Source organism: Neodiprion lecontei, chromosome 3 (genome assembly GCF_021901455.1).
Source record: "Neodiprion lecontei isolate iyNeoLeco1 chromosome 3, iyNeoLeco1.1, whole genome shotgun sequence".
NCBI lineage: Eukaryota > Metazoa > Arthropoda > Insecta > Hymenoptera > Diprionidae > Neodiprion > Neodiprion lecontei.
In genome coordinates this window covers 9,312,626-9,337,154 of record NC_060262.1, presented here as the reverse complement: position 1 = coordinate 9,337,154, position 24,529 = coordinate 9,312,626, and the positions used below count along the sequence as shown (strand labels likewise).

Here is a 24,529-nt window from a genome sequence, read left to right as displayed (position 1 = left end):
AGGAAGCCCACGAGCGACAGGCACGCTATTATAACCAAGGGCACCGGGATATCCGTTTCGAAGTAGGGGAGTGGGTATGGAAGCGAAACCGAGTTCTGTCCTCGGCTACCCAACAGGTCGCTGCGAAGCTAGCCCCCAAGTTTGCCGGTCCCTTTCGCGTTGCGCAGGTAATCTCGCCCGTCGTCTACGAATTAGAGGATAGCGAAGGAGGGGGTCGCGGTAGACACCACATAAAGGATTTGAAGCGGTACGTGGAGTCTGAGGCAATTGCGCATAGAAACGGGGAGGAACCGTGAGGGGGAAATAGGCTTCTCGGGGAGAGGAAAGGAGTGACCAACGATAGCCACAATCCTAACTGACTCTTCCCCTTATTTGGCGGAGATGTGGCGAGGGAGAAGGACGATGTGAGAGCCATCAGGGACCTACTGGCGTGGGAAAGGACCTGCGACCACCCGCCTCCACCGGGTGTCACCCAGGGCGGCCTGCTCCGGCGACCTGGCGGCAGTGGCTGCCACAAGGGGGGTGCTGGAACTGTTGGTGGCAGTTCCATGATTACAGGGACTGCGCAAAGGAGTTGGGGGTCTTCTGCCGCCGATGTGGGTGGCCAGGCTATATAAAGACCACCTGCCCCGACTGCCACGACCAGCCCGGCAGGCCCGGTAGGGGACCCCCTCGCTGGCCACCAACCGAGATTCCAGCAGCCCCCGTAGCGAGAGAGTTGGCAGCGATCCCCCCCTTGCTCGCGAGGTGGGTGCCACCACCCCCCGGATTTGCGTGGGGAGCCACCCCGCCGAACCCCCCTTTCGCGAGGGAAGTCACCCCGCCGAACCCCCCCTTTGCGAGGGAAACCACCCCGCCGAACCCCCCTTTCGCGAGGGAAGTCACCCCGCCGAACCCTCCCGTTGCGAGGGAAACCGCCCCGTCATTCCCCACCGTTGCGGGGGAAGCAAGACTGAATCTGGAGGTGGAGATGCTCCGCCTGCGGATCGTGGCGTCCGCGACCGGCCGGGGCCGGGATCGAGGCCGGCCGGGGCGGCGCAGCTAGGCCAACAACCACCAGGATTTTTTTTTTTCCCTCTTTCTCTTTCTTTTTTCTTGTAGTCTTTCTTTCTTTTTTCTTATTATAATAAATTCTTAACCCCGACCATAAATGGCGTCCGCTTTCTTTCGTAGATCCCAGGTGGCGGGTTTTTGAGAAGAATTTCAGGTCCAGTGGCGAAGTAGAAAGCTCCCCTAGACAACCATGGCGTGAGGAAGGGGATCAGTTGAGCTCGCGAAGAATCCCAGAGGACACGGGAGTGGGCATCTGGCCACACGGGAGAAAATTTTTTTTTTGTTTTTTTTTTGTGGTTTTATCGTCCTCTTGGGAGGAGATGCTCGGTGAGTACCGCGCAATAGCGTGTGAGTACTTCGAGCTTGCGGTCACCTCGCGAAGTTCGGCTCGCGGGATGCAGCGCTGGCGCTCTGGCACCCCACGATCCGTCTAGGGGGGGGGGGGGGGGGAGTTGTAACGTGGCAGTTCGGTTAGGCCTGCCCGTTACAAGAGGCTCCCTGGACCCTGGGCGAGATCCCGGAATCAGGGTCTAGAAAATCGAGTCGCGGAATAATTTTAGAGAGCGCCAGAACTGGAGTCACGCACCCGAGCTTCGACAGGGACGAAATAGAGCATTGCGACCAAGATATTTCAGGTTTTTGTTTTTTTTTTATTTTTTTTGAGTGCACCGGCTACCCTCCAGTGACCAACTCCGACACCGAACATCTTTCGAGGCAAGGCGAAACCACGACGATCTCGCGGGAAGGACACCGAGGCTGCGGAGGGGGAGGCAACGCAGATCCCTGCAGCGCGGGAATCCAAGGCGGACGCGATTCCCGCTGGCGGCCGGCGCGCCGCAGCCTCCCCGCTCACCCCGCTTACGCCCAACCAAGGCAACCGCGAGGCACCAGCTAGCGACGAGGGAGCACCACCCCGCCCAACCCCAGGACTACGTAGAGCTGCGCAGGAGACGACATTGCGATCTAGCTTTAAGTTCTGCGCCGCGTAGAGACGACAGGTGCGCGGCAAGTTGCGCAATCCCCAAAATCGATGATCGATCGATTGTTGCGCATTCTTAGGGTGATGACGTCACGAAAAATTAGCGCGACGAGATCGGCGTTGCGACCATCCGAGATCACTCTAGTTCTGGCGAGGGTACAAGGCGGTTGAGTTGTATTTTTGTGGCTTTGAGTTAGAGTTGCGGTGGTTCTGTGCCCTGTAATGTATTGATATACATTCCTAGTTGCATATGTATGTGTGATACCGTAGCGCCTCTACTCTCACGTTCAGAGAGCGAGTCAGTTGTGTGCATGGCTCCGACAAGCACATATGTACTCCGGCATGCTCGTTGCATAGCCGTATCTTTATACATAATAAATCCATACGTTAAATATCATCCCGCTGTGTTGTGAGTAATCATTTATACCCTTACGTTACACCTTGATATATAATAACTGGCGACGAGAAAAAGAATCCCGCGTACTATTACAGATAAACCTTTACCACGCGCTCAAAAACTATTTTGAGGTTAGTGGCAAACACGTGTTCGGGAAGCAATTGAAGATTTGCAGTTAAGCGTAATACGGAAAGGCGTATTACGCAGTGAAAATTGTTCTATAAAAAGAAAATAAATCGGTCACTATATTTAGTCGGAAGGGGCTAATAGTTCATAAAATTACATTCATTAAATACAAAGGAGCAACGTTGCAAATTAATGTCGAATAAAACAGGCTGGATACAAAATCTAAACAAAGGAGAGATAATACAAGAATTACAAAACAGAGGTGTAGCATTTGAAGAGGGTGAAAATTATAACACGTTGCGTGAATTACTTAGATCAGAAATAAAAAAAAGTGAAAAGAAAGAAACATCAGAGCAAGCAGCGAGCTCACAAACGCAAGTAGACGGGTCGGAATCAAAAAAACCAATTAAGAAAACTACGTTACCTACACAAGAAAAGGTAGCAAACGATAAGTCCAGCAGCGACGACACTAGCAACGTCGATTCAGACAAAGATAGCGATATGGGCGATCCACATTTTCAATTTAACTTAGACGACGATTGGGAGCTGTTTGAAGATAAATTAGATTTCTTTTTCACCGCAAAAAAGATCACGGAAGAGTCGATTAAAATAGCAAACTTGGTTACGCATTTAAGCGACGACGCACACGCACTATTGAAACAGCTCGCGGCTCCAAAGAAAATAAAAGATACTTCGTTCGCCGAAAATATAAAACTCATGTCTGACCACCTTAAACCAAAACCATCAGAGACAATGGAGCGCTGCACTTTTCACAAAGCCAGTCAAAAAGAAAACGAAACTATTGCTGATTTCGTAGCGCGCCTAAAAAAACTATCGCTATATTGCAATTTTAGTAACCTGGATGATGCACTGAAGGACCAGTTTGTTTGCGGAATAAAAGATAGAAATACCCGAGTGAAACTGTTTGAAGAAAAATCTCTGACATTTAAAATAGCATGTGAAATTGCTACCACTCGAGAGTCAGCAGAAAAAGACGCCGCATCTTCAGAAAATGCATTAGATACAAGAAATGCAAAAGCAGATGTATTTGCATTACGCGGTGCTAGACAACCATGGCAGCAGCATCGAGGCAGCAGTTATCAAGGAAGAAACCAAGGATATAAAAATAACTACAACGGAAGACAGCAGCAACAACACAGAAATCAACGATCATCAAGCGAAGCATGGCAAGGTCAACGATCAACGCAGAAAACAAGTGTAGTGAAGTGCTCTTGTTGCGGCAAGGGAAATCACACGCGTGAGGAGTGCAGATATCGTGATTTGGTGTGCCATCAGTGTAATGTAAAAGGGCATTTAGCCCAAGTATGTAGTTTTACGGGAAATAAATTTCCGACAAATACAAATGTTAACTTACTGCAATCGGAAAATGATGAACGAGTCGAAGAGTCAAGCGAATATGATTTTTTCAAATTGAATCTTACTGAATATAACGAATATGAAACTATAGTAGATTGTAAAACAAATATTGTAAATGACGATGTACCGCATGTTAATGTAAATGCAAATCCAAAATTAGAAAATGACGCTTACAATTGTGCTAAGGTTAAGAGTAATGAGAGTAATGCATTATATAAACATACAAGTAAACAAAATGTTGAAGCAACCCCTATGTTTATATTATTAAATGTAAACGGCATCAATGTTTATTTTGAAGTTGATTCGGGCACTTACGCTACTGTTATTTCAAAAAGAATTTATGATCAATATTTTTCAAACTTGAAATTACATAATACAACAAGTGAATTGAAAGCGTATTGCGGTCAACCACAAAAGCCACTAGGCGAATTAATCGATGTAAAAATAGTATTTAATAACGTAGAGAAAACTTTAAATTGTTTTGTTTTACCTGGGCCGGGACCGGCATTAATAGGTCGATTGTGGCTAAAAGAATTTGGAGTGTGGCCTCTTAATTTACCAACTCCAGACAAATGTCAATTATATAAAATAGATAACTTGTATGATTATATAACAACAAAATTTGAAAGATTATTTAGCGACACGCCGGGTGTATATAACAAAAGTTTTATAAAGATTCACATAAAAGAAAACACAAAACCTATTGCGCTAAAATGTAGGCACGTAGCATATGCCTTAAAACATCTTATTGAAATTGAATTGAAAAGACTAGAAAGGTTAGGACATATTGTTCCAGTAGAATTTTCAGAGTGGGCTACACCAATTGTTCCGGTACCAAAATCGAGAGATGTTATCCGTATATGCGGTGACTTTAAACTTACACTAAACCCTCACATAGTAATTGATAAATATCCGCTGCATACCATAGATGAAATTTTTGCAGAATTGCAAGGTGGCAAATTTTACTCGGAACTTGATATGAAACATCAGTACATGCAATTTCCTGTAGATGCTAGCTCCGCGGAATTACTAACTATTACAACACATAAAGGGTTATTTAGATATACAAAAATACCAGAGGGGGTCTCACAAGCACCAGCAGATGTGCAACGCAAAATGGACGAAATTCTACGCGGTATAAAAGGCGTTATCGCTTACCTAGATAATATTTACATATCAGGTAAAAATAGAGAAGAGCATGATGATAGTCTTTTAAAAACATGTGAAAGATTAGACGATTGTAACTTACGATTAAATAAATTCAAATGTAACATTTTAAAAAATAAAATAGAGGTTTTGGGTTTTACAATAGACAAAGATGGATTACACAAATCCGATTCAAAAGTAAAAGCAATGGTTGAAGCCCCGCGCCCTAAAAATGATAAGCAACTAGCTTCCTTTTTAGGTCTTGTAAATTTTTACGCTCGATTCTTAGAGAATAGATCGACAAAATTAGCTCCCTTGTATGACTTACTGAGTAAGAAAAAGCTAGAATGGGATGATGCATGTGAAAATGCATTCATATGGCTAAAAACTGAATTAAGTGCACAAAGTTTTTTAGCACACTATGACCCATCTGAAGAGATAATATTATATAGATAATAGACCGCGTATTGCGGTCAACCACAAAAGCCACTAGGCGAATTAATCGATGTAAAAATAGTATTTAATAACGTAGAGAAAACTTTAAATTGTTTTGTTTTACCTGGGCCGGGACCGGCATTAATAGGTCGATTGTGGCTAAAAGAATTTGGAGTGTGGCCTCTTAATTTACCAACTCCAGACAAATGTCAATTATATAAAATAGATAACTTGTATGATTATATAACAACAAAATTTGAAAGATTATTTAGCGACACGCCGGGTGTATATAACAAAAGTTTTATAAAGATTCACATAAAAGAAAACACAAAACCTATTGCGCTAAAATGTAGGCACGTAGCATATGCCTTAAAACATCTTATTGAAATTGAATTGAAAAGACTAGAAAGGTTAGGACATATTGTTCCAGTAGAATTTTCAGAGTGGGCTACACCAATTGTTCCGGTACCAAAATCGAGAGATGTTATCCGTATATGCGGTGACTTTAAACTTACACTAAACCCTCACATAGTAATTGATAAATATCCGCTGCATACCATAGATGAAATTTTTGCAGAATTGCAAGGTGGCAAATTTTACTCGGAACTTGATATGAAACATCAGTACATGCAATTTCCTGTAGATGCTAGCTCCGCGGAATTACTAACTATTACAACACATAAAGGGTTATTTAGATATACAAAAATACCAGAGGGGGTCTCACAAGCACCAGCAGATGTGCAACGCAAAATGGACGAAATTCTACGCGGTATAAAAGGCGTTATCGCTTACCTAGATAATATTTACATATCAGGTAAAAATAGAGAAGAGCATGATGATAGTCTTTTAAAAACATGTGAAAGATTAGACGATTGTAACTTACGATTAAATAAATTCAAATGTAACATTTTAAAAAATAAAATAGAGGTTTTGGGTTTTACAATAGACAAAGATGGATTACACAAATCCGATTCAAAAGTAAAAGCAATGGTTGAAGCCCCGCGCCCTAAAAATGATAAGCAACTAGCTTCCTTTTTAGGTCTTGTAAATTTTTACGCTCGATTCTTAGAGAATAGATCGACAAAATTAGCTCCCTTGTATGACTTACTGAGTAAGAAAAAGCTAGAATGGGATGATGCATGTGAAAATGCATTCATATGGCTAAAAACTGAATTAAGTGCACAAAGTTTTTTAGCACACTATGACCCATCTGAAGAGATAATATTAGCATGCGACGCGTCAGACTATGGGTTATCCGCGATTTTATCGCACCGTTATAAAGATAAGTCAGAAAGGCCAATAGCTTACGCTTCTAAAAGAATTGCAATCAAGGAACTAAAACGTAACATAATTGACAAAGAAGCGATGGCTATTGTCTTCGGTTTTAAAAAATTCTACCAATTTATATTTGGCAGAGTGATAACTCTCCGCACTGATAATAAACCGTTAGAGCTAATATTAGGGCCTAGGAAGGGATTACCTCAAACGGCAGACAATAGATTACAAAGGTACGCGTATTTCCTTTCCGGATTTAAGTATCGAATTGAGCACGTAAAGTCTGAAAATAATGCAAATGCAGATGCGCTATCGCGTCTACCGATTGAGGACCCTATAGATATTTCAATTATGTGTAATCAAGATCCACTGTGTATAAACTTTTTTGAAGATTCAGCAACAGCTTTTGATAGCAAGATGCTAGAATCTGAAAGCAAAAAAGATGAGGTTCTAAAAAATGTAATACGATATGTAACAAGAGAATGGCCTTATTTTGATGACTTATCGGATAGAGAAAAACAATATTATAAAATTAGATTTGAACTTACAGTAGAAAAGGGTTGTCTGTTTTGGGGAATACGCGCGTGCATTCCTGAGTCAATGCGTTCTACTATCTTAAACGAGCTTCACGCCACACATTTTGGAATGGTGAAAATGAAAATGTTTGCCCGCTCGTATGTGTACTGGCCAGGTATAGACGCCGAAATAGAGAATATTGCAAATAATTGTAAAACGTGTTTAATCGAACGTAAAGCACCAAATAAAATGCCACTCACACCTTGGCCGTGGCCTACCAAAGTGTGGGGACGAATACATTGTGATTTTGCCAAATTTGGAAATGATACGTATTTGATTGTAATAGATGCGAGTAGCAAATGGCCAGAAATAATAAATTGTAAAAACAATACGGATGCGAAAAGAGTCATAAAAGAATTCAAAAATCTTTTTGTTAGATTTGGATTGCCTATGCACGTTGTAACAGACGGAGGGCCTCCATTCAGAAGTCTAGAATTCTTAACATTTTTAAAACTAAATAATGTTCGACACTCCTTTTCGCCTCCGTACCACCCAGCCACAAACGGTGCGGCAGAAAACTTTATACAAACCTTCAAAGATAAGGTAAAAAAAATAGTAAAAGGGGGTAAGAGTGTAGAATATGCCACAAATCTATTCTTATTTGATTACAGAAATTACCCACACATAACTACAGGTAGAAGCCCGGCGAGTATAATGTACAACCGCGAGATAAGAAACAAATTCGATACCTTAAAGCCAAGTGCATCTGATTATGTGGAATGCCAACAAAGGCGTCAAATATTAGCGAGAGCCGGTAATCGCAATGTTATACTCGAGGTTGGCGATAATGTTTATATGGATGCGCACGGGGTAAGAGACGAGAAGAGAGTTCATGGTAAAATAGTTAAGCAAACTGCGCCGCAAACCTATACTGTACAAGCAGACTCGGGTGAGATGCATAAACGACACTCAGATCAATTAATAAAACCAATGCCACGACGCTCTCCGAGGCTTCTTATTAAACAAGAGGGAAAGTTGTAATGTATTGATATACATTCCTAGTTGCATATGTATGTGTGATACCGTAGCGCCTCTACTCTCACGTTCAGAGAGCGAGTCAGTTGTGTGCATGGCTCCGACAAGCACATATGTACTCCGGCATGCTCGTTGCATAGCCGTATCTTTATACATAATAAATCCATACGTTAAATATCATCCCGCTGTGTTGTGAGTAATCATTTATACCCTTACGTTACACCTTGATATATAATATGCCCGTGAGAGAGCATTTCGTTGCGAGGAAGACGATGAACCGTCACGAGGGAGTTGGCAGTTTTGTGCAGTGGATGTGGAGCGGTAAGCGTTGTTAACATTCTCGCGATCGAATTTCGAGGGTAATTGAGTAAAGGCTGATCCGATAAAGGATAGCCGTTTTGTAGTTTGCTTGTCGAAAAGTACTCGAAATTCGTTTGCCGATTCTTTTGCTTGGTGACCGTAGCCTGAGTTGCGCGCAAGGGAGTAGCGTTAATTACGGGGAATCCATGAAATCGAGTCGAGCCACGGGTTGAGCCGAGACGTTATTGTCTCGAGTTTGAGTGTGACCGAAGTCCGTTACACGGGGTCATTTCACTTCGTCCGGTACATCCTCCATTCTCGTGTAGGTCGCGAACAGTCACGGGGAGCATTCGAATCCGCGACTGCGTCCCGCCGTCGCCGAGAAAGTGAAGCTCAGGTGCGCGCTGATAAAAATACGCGCTTTTAGAGGAGGATCGCGGGTGTCGCGACGAGCCTCGCCTTAGTTTCGTTATTTTTTTTTCTTTCTTTTGTTTGCATTACCAGTTAATATTAAGTTGGCGATCAGCGCCATTTTGTAAAGGACGTTCGCGAGCAGCGCATCGAGTACGATTTTGTTGTTGGTTTTTACGAAGTAGGGTATTATTAAGACGGCGACTAGCGCACGTAGGCCGTAGAGGTCTCCTAGATTTATTCATTTTTTTTATTTTTTTTATTATTTGGTTTGTTTCTTCCTTCCTTATTGAGGTTAGATAGAATTTAACATTGTATTTGGAATCGCGAAGGACGGCTTGCGTAGTCGTATTATCCTTCTTTTTATTTTTATTTTTATTTCTTTTTGTTTTTGTAATATCGCTAATGAGAAATATACCATTGTAATTTTATAGTAATTTGGCCACAGCACGCGTTGGCTTACTTGTGTTGCAATTCTCTCTACCCGAAAATCACCCCTCCCCTCTCCGCGGTACTGAGCTACCGAGCATATGGTCGCGATACATCGTATTACCGATTTCGAGGCGTGTTGACCACGCCAGGCGCCCAAGAAATTTCGCGATATTGTTTCAGATCCAGGATACCTCGCCGGACGCCAAATTATTGTGCACGCGGTAAGTTCCCAGTTATTTGCTCCGAGTAACCGAGGTGCAGAAAAATCCACGTCACAATACTTACCGGGACTATCTCTTGAAACTGTACATACAATGCACATGCACCAAATAATTCAATCTCATTGGTCGGTGAAATCGCTCTGCGGCGATGTTTTCGTCTGCTGAGCAGAGCGCCAACGTACACAAAATGAAACTAAAGCTGTAAATCTCTCGCGCGTAGAGCCGTGGATTGAGGTTGTGCTGCTGTTTATTTTTACGTAACGTGAATTGTTTAAGAAGAACAGTATAGTCCAGCTATACCGCGGTCGATATCGGAAGATGTCCAACCGACGCAATAAAGAATTTAACAGAAAAGCAAATATCGAATGATACAGAAATCGGGTGTTATTCATTGAAAGAAGAAATCTGAAATTCAATGTGAAATGTCATAAACAAGTGGGAGTCTGGACAAACAGAGGTAGGTAAGTAAAAACAAAGATTATTGTGAACAGATTCTTTATTTACATAAAATTCAAAATGCGTCTCATTAACGATTTATGTTTTGTGCATTTTATTGGAAATTAGTTGTATCAAAAAATACCAAAAGATCCTGTCTGATAATGATAGCTTTCAATATTTTCAGGTACGAAATAATTCATTGTCAAAGCGGGAGTAAATTTGTCGGGCATGGAAGCATGTAGGTAAATTTCTAATTACGTGATCTTCGACTATTACAATATTTTAACATGGATTTAATGATAAAATTAGTTTTTTTTTCAGCAGGCTCAAAGTTCAAACTTTGATTAACGCGAGGAAAATTATGCCTTACCTGAAGGTCAAAACGTTTAGGTGGCAAGGATCCTGATTTCTCGAGCAGTACAATCATTATAACCATCGAACCTGGTTGTTCCGTTAGACATCAGGTGCCAGAGTGAATTTCATCAGGCTATCGCCACCTTCTTAACATCAGTTGAGGCAAAATTGAAGAGCGGGATATACTACAGATGATAATGGCTGAATATCCCATCATTTTACTGTGATCGAGCCAATAGCGATAAGTTTGTTACTTAACCGTTGCTGCCAACTCATTCTACCGAGGAATCATTCTGTGCACCATTGCAATTTAAGCATTATTATTGACCAGCATTGTTTTTAAAACTTTATACCATTTAATTTGGTATCTTATTTTGAAGCTTACTTTTACTCTCTTTGGCATTAAATTCAGGTAAATAGTTTTTCAAGTCCTCAATTAGATTTTAGGGTTGAATTTTTCCAGGCAAACTGAATCAATCTGAATCTAGAATTGTGAAATAACTTCAGTTGAAAATGTCTTTAAATTTAATATAAGTTGACGGTGTCATCAGGCTAGCTAGTTGCACGATAACTTGAAACCAAATTTAATTTTACATTCTTTATAGGGTCCTACGCTAAGACTGAGAGCTTGCGAATTTCCATTTACCGCAATTATTTCTGCATTTCACGTTAGCATCATCTGGAGCAAAAAAAATCTCATTTTGAGATTGGAAATGGAACCTGAAACGCAGGAGTTGGTCAGTAGCACGAATTGAAAACCATGAATTTTATAATGGTTCCTGCAACAAAGGGACTCTTTCCAAATATCCTTGTTACAAGGTGATGTTCGAAGGACTATGGACAAGATATTGTATCGGATTGGATTATTTGGAGAAAAATCTTCATAAACTTCGTTAAAAATTAGATATTAATTTATTCTGATGGAATAAGGGACACAATCTTGAATCCGATAAGTCAATATCCACGTAATAATTTTTTGACATTACTCTAAAACATGATTGTCCTTGAAGCTAATTGTGACGTTAAGGCGCATTTTGAGAAAGTTGATTTTCAACTTGTGTCATAGGATGTGATCTACGTTCCTGGTTTCTACGCTTCCGATTAGATTTTCTTTGTATCAAACCGCACTAACATGAAATACAGAAATCATTTTAATGAATCTAATATTACTTGAATTTTCAATTCGAGTATTAGGTTCCCTTTATTTATTTAATCGAACATCATTGAAAATTTGTGAAGTGAACTCTGATAATTATTAGAAAATTTGTAATAGTAGTAGCAATAATTTATTGATTGGAAAAAATACATTGACTATCAACTATTTGTAAATTTTGTTGAACTAGTTTCGAGGAAAAAAAAGATGCACCATTCTGTTACAGATAGTGAGATATTTAAATTTCCTGAACGCTCGGTTCAATGTCTCATTTTCAAAAGTGATAAAATTCAATATTACCACCTGAAATCACAAGAGAGTGAGAAAGTTGCTTAGTTGCTTGAAAGTGGCGATGATCTTTGTACGTGTGATAAATTGAATAGGCAGATAACAGTAAATATTAGAGATGTAATTATTTTAGCCGTATCACCTGTTGATAGAAAAAAATTTCAATGTTATTTCTCATGTACGAAATAGTAAAAGTGATCAAATAAAATGTTCCCACCTACCTGCTGCGGCGTTTCTTCCAAGCACCCAACATTTGAACAGATTTCTCATTTCAGTCGAATAAAGCCAATTTTCAGAGAGCATTAGCATCAACTTTCCGAGTCACTACCTCGACTGTTTGAGATTCTAACCTCAAAAATTCGTATGAACTAAATCGCCGCCAGAAACAGAGTTTGACAGCTGAAACTCGGAGTGGCCAGCCTGTCCGAGCGGCCGATAAAACTCGCGCATGCGCATTACATGTCGTACCGTGGCATTTTTATTGCGCGTTCCACACGGCTCCCCGAACTCTAGACGGAACCTAAACTTAGGGAGCCCGCGGAGCAGACCGCGGCTCATTTGAAAAAAAAGAGCGCCAGGACAACGGTCACGCATCCGAGACTCTGAGAGGGGACCACAGTCGGTCTAGCGAATACGACTTTTCAGGATTTTTGTTTATTTTTTTTTGGGTGGCGAGTAAATGTGGCCTCAGACAGGGTATCGGCAGCAAATTCGAACGACGTTACCGGATGGCAATCGCGGCGGATCGCGGCGAAAGGAGGGCCTCACATGAGGCTACGGAGAGAGCGTCAACGGAGAGCTCTGCCGCGAAAGAACCCAAGGCGGACGAGATTCCCGTTGGTGGCCGGCGAGCCGTAGCCCCCCCACACCCAACTGACGACAGGTACCCTCGCGAAGTCGTCACCACGCCACTGTCGAGCTACGGGGTACCAGATACTGGCCAGCCAATCAACACCCCGCGACAGCGGAATTCAACGATAGCGATAAGCTAGGCTGTAAGAATTTCGTAACGAGAACCCCAATTAGATCGGGGGAATTTTGACTACGGATAGCGCCTATGTTCGAAGCATGTTCGAATTGTGGCTCCGATTCGCAGGACTCGTCACTTGAGTCCTGGCGACGTTACGTAGTGGGTGGTCGTAGTATTGAGTTATAGTGAAAAAAAAGGGGAAAATCGCGTGCAATGACACCAACTGGAGTCGGGGAATTCCTCGGGTGGCTACGAAGTGGTAAGCGCTTGTAATTCTTTGCGAGCATATTTCGAGCGCAAGTTAGATTGGCACACTGATAAACGGTCGGCCCACTTAATCCTGGAGTTAGAGTAGCGCTCGAAATCTGTTTGCCGATCTCCTTGATGATGACCGTAGCCTGAGTTTTCGCGATAACGCGTAGAGTCAAGTTGATCCCTGTAAAGTCTCGCGTAGAGTCACGGTTTTGAGTGGGGAACAATTTCGGTTCGAAATTGAGTGCGGCCAAATTCCGCGGCACGGGGTTTCGTCGAGTCTGCGTACGTAAAAAGGGTCACCTCTCGGGGGGGGGGGGGTCGCGTGTTACTGCGCGTAGATGCTCGGTTTAGCGGGAAGGGTTGCGAACTTTGTGGAAATAGTGACGACGACTGGAGCTCGGATGCGTCATAATACGCTACACACCCGCACAAAAAGAAAAGCTTCCTAGAGTTATTAATGCGGTCGCGATTAGCGCGTCGAGTCACGTCTTTTTGGTTTGTTGTATGAATTATTGTGTACCAGTAAGGTGGCGACTAGCGCATGTAGAAGACATCACCTAGATTTAATCACGATCGCGATTAGCGCGTCTATTATGATCTCGATTACGTTTTTGTCTAGCGGTCTATGATTAAGTGAAGATTAGCGTCGTAGTAGAGGACGATCGCGGGCAGCGCATCGAGTCAAAATTTTGTTTTTGGTTTTTGTGCGTTAGGGTATTATTAAGACGGCGACTAGCGCGCACGTAGACCGTAGAGGTCTTCTAGATTTAATCGTTTTTTTTCATCATTTTGTTTGTTCCTTCTTTTTCTTTCTATTGGGTTAAATTTAAGCATTTGTATTTGGAATCGCCATGAACGACTTTCGCAGTATTATTATTATTTTTATTTTTTTTTGTACTATCGCTGACTAGAAATATATTATTGGAATTTTATAGTGATTTGACCAAACCACGCGTTGGCTTACTTGTGTTGTATCTCTCTCTACCCAAAAATTACCCCTCCCCTCTCCGCGGTACTGAGCTATCGAGTATATGGTCGCGGTATTTCGCATTACCGATTTCGAGGCGTGTTGATCACGCCAGGCGCCCAACAAATTTCGCGATATTGTTTTAGGTCCAGGGTACATCGTGGACGCCGATTTATTGTGCACGAGGTAAGTTCTCGGTCATTTTCTCCGAGTGGACAAAGAGCGGGAAAAATCCACGTCATACTATATATAAGTGAAACTTTAGCCCGATATTTTTCACTGGATCATATACAGTAGCGAATTGTTTATGTGTTAATAAAACTATCTAGCATTGACTGATTTAAATTTCAGTAAATATTCTATGACCATGAAGGCCTGTCAGGTTACATCTCCTGGAGACTGCGCACCCTCAATAGACGTCGTCAGGTGCCAAGTGAAGAAGTTAAAATTGAGCAGAAAGAAAACGTTCAACTCCCAAAAATATGTACCCTCACAATGAGGAAAGTGTGCAAGGACAGTTGATCTTCCTCCGTAATGCCTGTCCTAAGACACAAAAGAAAGAAATTTTATTGGCACAGGCGAAGGCAAATTTGATAGGTGTGACAATTTCATATCTGAATTTTTGTTAGCGAGAAGCGATTTTCAATTTAATCCATCCGATAGAATATTCGTGGTGAAAAAATTAGTTTCTGGATTTCTTTATAAAGTCGGATTTTTAATTGCAACCCATATTGATGAACAGACGGATCTACCCGTATTTCAGGTTATCACTCATATCTTTGTACATCACAATGTTTCATTCGTTATTTGTACCAAATGTATAACAAAATATTTCAGTGACGAGTACCATGCTTTTGTAGTCGAACCCAAAATCATAAAGACCTATAGTTTAATTGATCTCAATCTGTTGAATCATAAGTATGCCTATGAATTTCATCAAAGTTATCACAAAACTACTACGTTCAGAGTGCCGGAATGCCATATTTTTTAAACGTACCTATATGCTACCATTTTCATCATTATCATAATTATAATCTATATATTGCACTATTAGTTTTGACGCCTTTTCATGTCACTCAATCCATATGTTCATATAAATGCATACGGTATTGGAAAGTTCCTATCCCGCAGAACGGAAAGTACAAACAATAATGATTAATTAATATTTAGCCAATCTGTTGTTAAAGAGAAAATAAGTTTTGTACTTTTGGTATAGTAATAAGGTATTTTGTACAGAGTGTAGGAGTAAGTATGACGTTGAGGGATGCAAGAGTGGAGTGGGAGGTGAACGGGGACAGAGGGTCAATTGACCTGAGAAGGGAGTTCAGTTCTTACTGCGTTACCGACAAAGACGTGTCACTCTTATGTACAACACTATAATGAACACTTAAACTAAAGCCTGAACCTATTCACTGCTAGAGTTAAGAACCTGTATCCCATCCACATCCCAGGGATAAGTATATTACACTTTTGATATCAAAAATAAAATATGTAAGATTATTCTAAGGTTCATGTGATTGTATACATTGTAACGTGGCATTTTTACTGCGCGTTCCACACGGCTCCCCAAACTCTAGACGGACCATAAACTTAGGGAGCCCGCGGAGCAGACCGCGGCTCATTTCGAAAAAAAGAGACACGCATCCGAGACTCTGAGAGGGGACCATAGTCGGTCTAGCGAATAAGACTTTTCAGGATTTTTGTTTATTTTTTTTTGGGTGGCGAGTAAATGCCGCCTCAGACAGGGGATCGGCAGCAAATTCGAACGACGTTACTGGATGGCAATCGCGGTGGATCGCGACGAAAGGAGGGCTGTCACGTACGGAGCGGTCTCGCACGCGACGGCTTCAACCCTCTAAGATCTCACAGAGGTTTATATTTAATTTTTTGGTGGGTTGGGAGGTGAACGTCCTCTACAGGGCGTTCCCTGGGAATAGGTTTGGAAGATTTCAATTTTCGTAACAATGGTTTGATGGAAAGCAAAGTAAAAATGTTTAATGGATCAAAAACTAAAAAAAGCAGAAAAGGTTCTAAACAAGGAAGCTTACAATTATTTTGGTCTTATACTACTCACGTTCTCTCCCTCTCTCGCTTGCAGCTTCGGCCTCGAAGGTGCCGAAGTATACACGCCTTCACACACTCACTTACAGTCTACACAGCTCAATAGAGTTCGTGGCTTAACGCTTGCACTTATTTTAGCTTCGTAAGACTGACACCGCGACGCGAGTAATCTTTTACGGCCGTGGGTAGATTAGGCAATTACGCTCTAATCTTCGGTTTTGGAAAGAGGATTTATATCTCTATACGTGGTCGCTTCGAAGGAGCCGGGTTCCGTTGATGTCGTTATTCAGACGGTCTCAAGACGGGACTGCCTTCGCTCGCTCGTCCGACACCCCTTGGAACGTCGGGCGGCGAGCGAGTTTTCGCTGAATTTACAATTCGGCGTTTTCGCTAAATACACAATTCCGGAACAAAGGCTCGCCTCGCGACAGTCATCCTCGAAGCGCGTGATTTCGCGTTCGCCTCATGCCGGTGTTGATTACACCCGGGATCTGGCGGGCGCGAAGACGCTGACGTTGCTGGCCGTCCAACTACGTCGTTGCGCTTGGTTACTCCACGAACTAGTAATAATAAAATATTTTATATAGACTAACTAAAACTATGCTTCCTTGTTTCTAGAGATAATAATAATTGATGTAATCGGTAATATAGTCTTGAGTAAATATGCGGCGCTCGTGACAGGGCCTCACGCGAGGCTACGGAGAGAGCGTCGACGGAGAGCTCTGCAGCGAGGGAACCCAAGGCGGACGAAATTCCCGTTGGTGGCCGGCGAGCCGTAGCCCACCCCCCTCCATCGCCCAACTGACGACAGGTACCCTCGCGAAGTCATCACCACGCCACTGCCAAGCTACGGGGTACACGAGACTGGTCAGCCAATGAACACCCCGCGACAGCGGAATTCAACGATAGCGATACGCTAGGCTGTAAGAGTTTCGTAACGAGAACCCCAATTAGATCCGGAGAATTTTGACTACGGATAGCGCCTATGTTCGGGGCATGTTCGAATTGCGGCTCCGATTTGCAGGACTCGTCACTTGAGTCCTGGCGACGTTACGCGGTGGGTGCAATAGTAGCGAGTAGGAGTTGACAAAAAAAAAAAAAGAAAATTGTGTACGATGGCGGAAACTGGAGTCGGGGAATTCCTCGTGTGGCTGCGGAGCGGTAAGCGCTTGTAATTCTTTGCGGGCATATTTCGAGCGCAAGTTAGATTAGCACACTGATATACGGTCGGCTCACTTGATCCTGGAGTTCGAGTAGCGCTCGAAATTTGTTTGCCGATCTCCTTGATGATGACCGTAGCCTGGGTTTTCGCGATAACGCGTAGAGTCAAGTTGATCCCTGTAAAGTTTCGCGTAGAGTCACGGTTTCGAGTGGGGAACAATCTGGTTCGAAATTGAGTGTGGCCAAATTCCGCTGCACGGGGTCTCGTCGAGTCTGCGTATGTAAAAAGGGTCACCTCTCGTGGGGGTCGCGTGTTACTGTGCGTAGATGCTCGGTTTAGCGGGAAGGGTTTCGAACTTTGTGGAAATAGTGACTACGACTGGAGCTCGGATGCGTCATAATACGCTACACACCCGCACGATCAGAAAAGCTTCCTAGAGTTATTGATTCGGTCGCGATTAGCGCGTCGAGTCACGTCTTTTTGGTTTATTTAGCGAATTCTTGTGCATCGGTAAGGTGGCGACTAGCGCCCGTAGAAATAACACATCACCTAGATTTAATCACGATCGCGATTAGCGCGTCGATTATGATCTAGATCACGTTTTTGGTTCAGCGGTTTATGATTAAGTGACGATTAGCGTCGTAGTCGAGGACGATCGCGGGCAGCGCATCGAGTCCAAATCTTGTTTTTGGTTTTTGCGAGTTAGGGTATCATTCAGACGGCGACTAGCGCACGTAGGCCGTAGAGGTCTCCTAGATTTATTCACTTTTTTTTATTATTGAAGTTATACTTCTTTAGGCGCGTTATGAAAAACTGATGAGAGTGAAATTTCAAGATGCGCGCGCATCACTGTAACACAAAATTGTAACACAAAATTAACAGGATGAAGTTGCCCACTCAACCGAATTCAATTTCAAGATGCGCGCGCATCACTGTAACACAAAATTAACAGGATGAAGTTGCCCACTCAACCGAATTCATTAAGCCTCGAAAAATTTGTGAATATCAGTGAAAAAATTGTGCTAAAATACTTTTTCAAGTGCTCCAATATAATTGAGGTTAGTTATCCGTATGTATTATTTATTGATATAAATTAAAATATTGTTACAAAGGGTGAAATCACCCGTTTTGCCCCCTCTTTAATGATCTAGTAGTCAGCATAGATAAAAGACGTTTATAAACGTCTTATGTCTTTAAAAAGAATAAGGTTGCTGCGCCAACCGATATTATTGTAAAAACAGTCTTGTTTCAGACTTTAAACAAGAAACACGTATATTACATTAAAAGCATTTATCACGATATTTTTGTTCACGCCTTTGATTTGATAATAAGTAAACTCGCGGATCCATATTTTATTAACGTAACGCATAAAACGTTACAATTGGTGTCAGAAGCGGGATCTTGAGTTCTTATTAATTGAGTCAATTCAGTGCACGAACGTTAATTATGAGTAGCAGTCGTTTGACGCGCTCACGTCGAAGAGAAAGTAGCGGAGAAGAACCTTTCGTTATGGAGAATCCGCGGGTCCCTGAAACGATTCCATCACCTTCAGTGGACCCTCTTTCAATTCCTTCGACAATCTCTCAAATTGATCTGTTCAAGATCTTAACACAACAACAAGAAGCGGCAAGACAACAACAAGAAGCTGCTACTCAACATCAACAACAACTAATCCAGCTGCTTCGAGAACAACAAGAATATCGGAGGCGAGAAGCGGAGGCTCGAGAGCGTTCAGAAGCTAATCTTCAGGACCTTCTTCGGACGACTGGAGAGGCTCGAGAGCGTTCAGAAAATAATCTTCAGGACCTTCTTCGGACGACTGTGGCAGCTCTTCAGTCTGTTCATCAAATGAGTGGCGCTGGAGAACCGGCTGTCACCCCACGAGGTTCCAGAGTTGTTACTCCGCTTCCCTCTCCTGTTCCCTCTCCTGTTCCAGTTCCTACTGTTCAGGAGGTCCAACATCCAGGTCGAACCCAGGATGTTCCTGAATCAAGGTCTGTGCCTTTTATTAGGAGAGTAGATGAATCTCCAATTAGTAGAATGAGAGTAAATAATGAGGCTGGTTTTTCCGAGTTTTTGACTCAAGTTCGACCTCAATGTTCTCATTTTAATCAATTAAATAATTCGAGATTTCCTGAGGTTGTTTCTCAGATTAATGAGAAACCTCTTTATCCTTTAAAACCGCCAATTTTTGACGGAAAAGTTCCATGGGCAGATTACGAACGCCAGTTTAATACAATTGCTAAACATAATCAGTGGGACTCCGCCATGAGGGCCCACAGTCTTGCCTCCTGTCTTCGAACGCCGGCTTTGAACGTTTTAACGGCGTTGTCTGAGGAAGAAATCTCTGATTATGAAAAACTTAGTTCTGCATTAAAGTTGAGGTATGGAAATGACCACTTAACGAAACTGTACACGGCACAGTTACAGACAAGAAGACAAGGACGAGACGAAGACCTCGCGTCTCTTAGTCAGGACATTGAACGGCTTTCTCGTATAGCTTTGCCGGATCACGAACCGTCTCGAAATTTATTAGCAACGCAAGCTTTTTTGAATGCGATTAATGATCCAGAAATTAAAATGGCCGTTGGAACGTCGGGCCTCACTTCTCTGCGGGAGGCAACAGCCAAAGCCCTCGAGGTGGAGGCAATGAGAAAGCAATATTTTGGGCTAAACAAGCTTCGTCGGATTGAGGTGTCTGAAAACGCCTCAAGAAGGCGAAGTTTTGAACACTCGGAGGAGTCAAAACCTCAAAATTATAAAAATAGAAATAACAGTAACAATTTTAAATCAAGAAATCGAGGTTCTTTTCAAAACCAACAAAACCAGCGTATAAATAAAAATGTGGTCGTGACAAGTCAAACTAGCTTGACTTGTATATTTTGTAAAAAAACAGGTCACGACGCCAATCATTGTTTTCTAATTAAGAAAATTAGTGGAAAACCGATGCAAGGTTCGAATCCAAATTCGTATAATTGGCGTAAGAAAAACATAGAAATAGGGGAAGCAAATCCTCAATTGAGTTCTTCAACAGGAACTCACCCAAAAAACTAATTTCAGATGATTTGTCAGGGCGGAAATCATCGCAGATTGTTGGTAGTGAAAGCCCTCTTAGAGAACAGTTTTTAATTAGAAGTCTGCGACAGTCTGGTCTTTACGCGCGTGGTACTGTTAATGGCGTCGATTGTCTGTGGGTAATAGACACGGGCGCGGAAGTAACCGTAGTTCGATCGGATCTCTTTAAATCCGATGACCAGATTGTTCCCTCTTTTTCTCTGCGAACAGCCACTGGAGAGACGACCCCGGTTTTGAGACAGGCTACTGTCCAAATTAACCTTTTTGGGTGTATCGACTCTCCACATAAGGTTTTTATAGCAGATATAGAGGATGAAGGTATTTTGGGAATAGACTTTCTTACAGCTCATAACTGTGTTATCTCGACTAAGAGAAATTCACTAGCTTCAAACAATCGCGAAATAACTCTTTGTACAAATAGGAATGGAATTTATTGGACTCCTCCTAGAATTCGAGAAATAGAACTGTCGGAAGATGATTTGCAACAACATTTTCCTCTTCATTTACGGAGCCTTGTTGAGAAATCTTCGATTTCGTTAAATTCAGCTCAGGAAGAATCGTTTAAATCTCTTTTGCTAGAATTTAAAGATTCTTTTGCCAAAGATAGTGGTGATAAGGGCCGATGTACTTCTGTCAAGCACAAGATCGACGTCGGAGAGAGTTCACCAATTAAACAAGCTCCTCGAAGACTCGCTCTCAACGCCCGAGAAGAGGTGAAGAAGCTTGTGGAAGACATGCTAGCGAACGATGTGATTGAGCCATCGTCTAGTCCCTGGGCTTCACCAATCGTCCTTGTTAACAAAAAGGACGGATCCAAACGATTTTGTATCGATTACAGGAAGCTGAACGATATAACGAAGAAAGATTCTTACCCTCTACCCAGAATCGACGAGACCCTCGACCTGATAGCTGGTGCAACTTGGTTCAGCACCATAGATCTTCAGAGCGGATATTGGCAGGTCGAAATGGATCCTCTAGATAAAGAAAAAACAGCTTTTGTTACGGGTTTAGGAGGATTATGGCAGTTCAAGGTTATGCCGTTTGGTTTGAGTAATGCTCCGGCTACCTTTGAACGAATGATGGAGGCTGTTCTCCATGGGCTCACGGGCAAAATATGCCTCGTTTATTTAGACGATATAATCGTTTTTGGCAAGAACTTTGAAGAAGAAGTTCAAAATCTCAGACAAGTTTTCGCTAGGCTGAAGCAAGCAGGTCTGAAAATGAGCCCGAAAAAATGCCATCTGTTCCAGAAAGAAGTAGGCTTCCTCGGACATATCGTTTCAGCACAAGGTGTGAAGACCGACCCATCCAAAATAGAGAAGGTTTCTTCTTGGCCGACACCTAAGAATAAAGAACAAATTCAGAGCTTTTTAGGCCTTTGTACGTATTACAGAAGATTTGTAAAAGGTTTCGCTAGTATAGCTAAACCTCTCCATCATTTGACCGGAATCAAGATTCCTTTTGACTGGACCCCGGAATGCGAAGAGGCTTTCAAAAAATTAAAAGAAAATCTTATTTCTTCGCCGATTTTAGCTTATCCAGAGGTCGAAATTCCTTTTATTTTAGATACGGATGCATCTCTTTCAGGAATAGGCGGGGTTCTGTCACAAATTCAGGGAGGTCAAGAGAGAGTGATAAGCTATTTCAGCAGAGTTTTGAGTAAAACCGAGAGGAATTATTGTGTCACTCGTAGAGAGCTTTTAGCTGTTGTTAAGACCGTAGTACATTTTCACCATTATTTGTACGGCAGGAGATTTTTGATACGTACAGATCATGCTTCTCTCAGGTGGCTACTTTCGTTTAAATCTCCCGAAGGTCAGGTAGCTAGATGGTTAGAAAGGCTCGGTCAGTACGATTTTGATATTCGTCATCGAGCAGGAATTCATCATGGAAACGCCGATGCTCTCTCTCGAAGACCCTGCGAGGAAATGCCAGAGTGTAAACAGTGTGCACGATTAGAGAAAAATCGTGACCCCTCTCTTGTAATACGGAAGATTTCTTTCGAAAATAACCAGGAGGAATGGAGAAAATCGCAACAAGAGGACGACACTTTGAATCAAGTGAAGTCTTGGAAAGAAGCAGAAACTCGCCCAGACTGGCAGGATATATCTTTAGCCGAGCCAGATTTGAAAATTTATTGGGCTCAATGGGACTCTATCCTTTTAATTGATGGAATTTTATACCGAAAATGGGAATCTGCAGACTTGAAAGAAATCAGGTGGCAACTTTTGGTTCCCAGGTCACGAGTTCCGGAGATTCTTGCTCTTTATCATGATTCTCCTGCAGGTGGACATTTCGCTTCAAATAAAACTCTGGGCAGAATTCGCAACTTCTACTTTTGGCCCCGTTGCCGGATGGACGTTGAAGATTGGTGTCGAAGATGTCGAATCTGCACGGCAAAGAAAGGACCTCGAGCGAAGGGACAAAGCTCTCTTCAAATTTACAACGTGGGAGCTCCACTTGAAAGAATAGCGATGGATATTCTTGGACCTCTTCCGATAACCCATTCTGGAAATAAATATGCTTTGGTTATTGCTGATTATTTTACTAAGTGGCCAGAAGTGGTCCCTCTCGCTGATCAAGAAGCCTCTACTGTAGCACAGGCATTCGTTAAAGAATTTATTTGTAGACACGGAGTTCCTCTAGAACTTCATACTGATCAAGGCCGAAATTTTGAGTCGACCTTAATGAAAGAGGTTACTCAGATTTTAGGGGTTAGAAAAACTCGTACAACTCCTTTGCATCCGCAATCTGACGGCATGATAGAGCGTCTGAATCGGACTTTACTACAATATTTGTCGTCCTTCGTAGAGCAGAATCAGAGAGACTGGGACTCCTGGATCCCTTTCTTCCTCTTATCTTACAGATCTGCGATTCACGAGACGACGAAACAGACGCCAGCCCTCATGCTTACTGGAAGAAATCTTCGACTTCCGTCAGATTTAGAGAAAGGCCCTGTTCCTGTGCAAAGACAGCATCAAACAGATTATGCCTTTTCATTACAACAACGTTTAGAAGAAATTCATCACTTTGCTAGGAATAGAATTTCTATGGCTTCAGATAAATTAAAAACTCGTTATGATATTCGAGCCAGAGATTTAAAATTTAATCCTGGAGATTCTGTTTGGCTCTTTCAACCTCGAAGACAGAAAGGACGATGTCCAAAGCTACAAAGAAATTGGGAAGGCCCTTACTTAGTGGTTAACCGGATAAATGATGTTGTTTATAGAATCCGAAGATCTCCTCATTCGCGTCAGAAAGTGGTTCACTTGGATCGTCTTGCTCCTTTTGAAGAGGATCAACCTGGAACAGTCTCTCCAAGACCAGGGACATCCTTCGAGGTTAGATCTTCAAACGAACACCCTTGACGACTGTGATCGATTTGACCTTCTTTACAGTCGGTTATCGATTGGGAGAAGAATTTACCTTTCGGAATTCATTTGAGTAAAACTCGACCGCTTACGATTATTATTGAAGGAAATATCGGATGCGGAAAAACGACTTTCACCAAGAGATTTTTAGCAGATCGCCAGGTCTGTACACTTTTAGAACCTCTTGAGGAATATCGAGATGTAGCTGGAATTAATCTTCTAGATTTGATGTATCAAAACCCAGATCGTTATTGCTATTATTTTCAGCATTTCGCTCAAATGGTTATGTTAAATAGACATCTGCAGACGACTTCATTGCCTGTAAAGGTGATGGAAAGATCGATATTTAGTAGCAATTGTTTTGTAGAAGCTCGTCGAAGGTTAGGTAATTTTCGCGACTTCGAATCTCATTTATTGACAAAAAATTTTGATCTTCTCATTCGCTCGTCTGAGCTCAGAGTAGATTTGATTGTTTATTTGCGAGTTTCCCCAGAAACTTCTTTCGCTCGAGTCAGTTCCCGTTCTCGTGAGGAAGAATCGAGTATTTCTTTAGAGCTACTCAGAACTATCCATGAGGTTCATGAAGATTGGTTAGTAAAACAAACCTTTTCTTCTTTATCCGCTCCTGTTTTGGTTATCAATGCAGAATCCACAGCCGACCAAGTTTATTCTAATTTTTGTCTTGCAATGATACACGGACAAAGTTAAATCTTTGAATTTAATATTGGAAAA

General features: G+C 42.3%; 1 protein-coding gene across 1 annotated transcript; it reads left to right on the top strand.

The window, feature by feature from the left end:
* Positions 1-2,747: 2,747 nt before the first annotated feature.
* On the top strand, positions 2,748-19,203 carry LOC124293399. Its single transcript, XM_046734242.1, has 2 exons — positions 2,748-4,531; positions 19,029-19,203. Exons 1-2 carry the CDS (start codon positions 2,748-2,750, stop codon positions 19,201-19,203), a joined length of 1,959 nt encoding a protein of 652 aa, XP_046590198.1.
* The last annotated feature ends 5,326 nt before the right edge of the window (positions 19,204-24,529 follow it).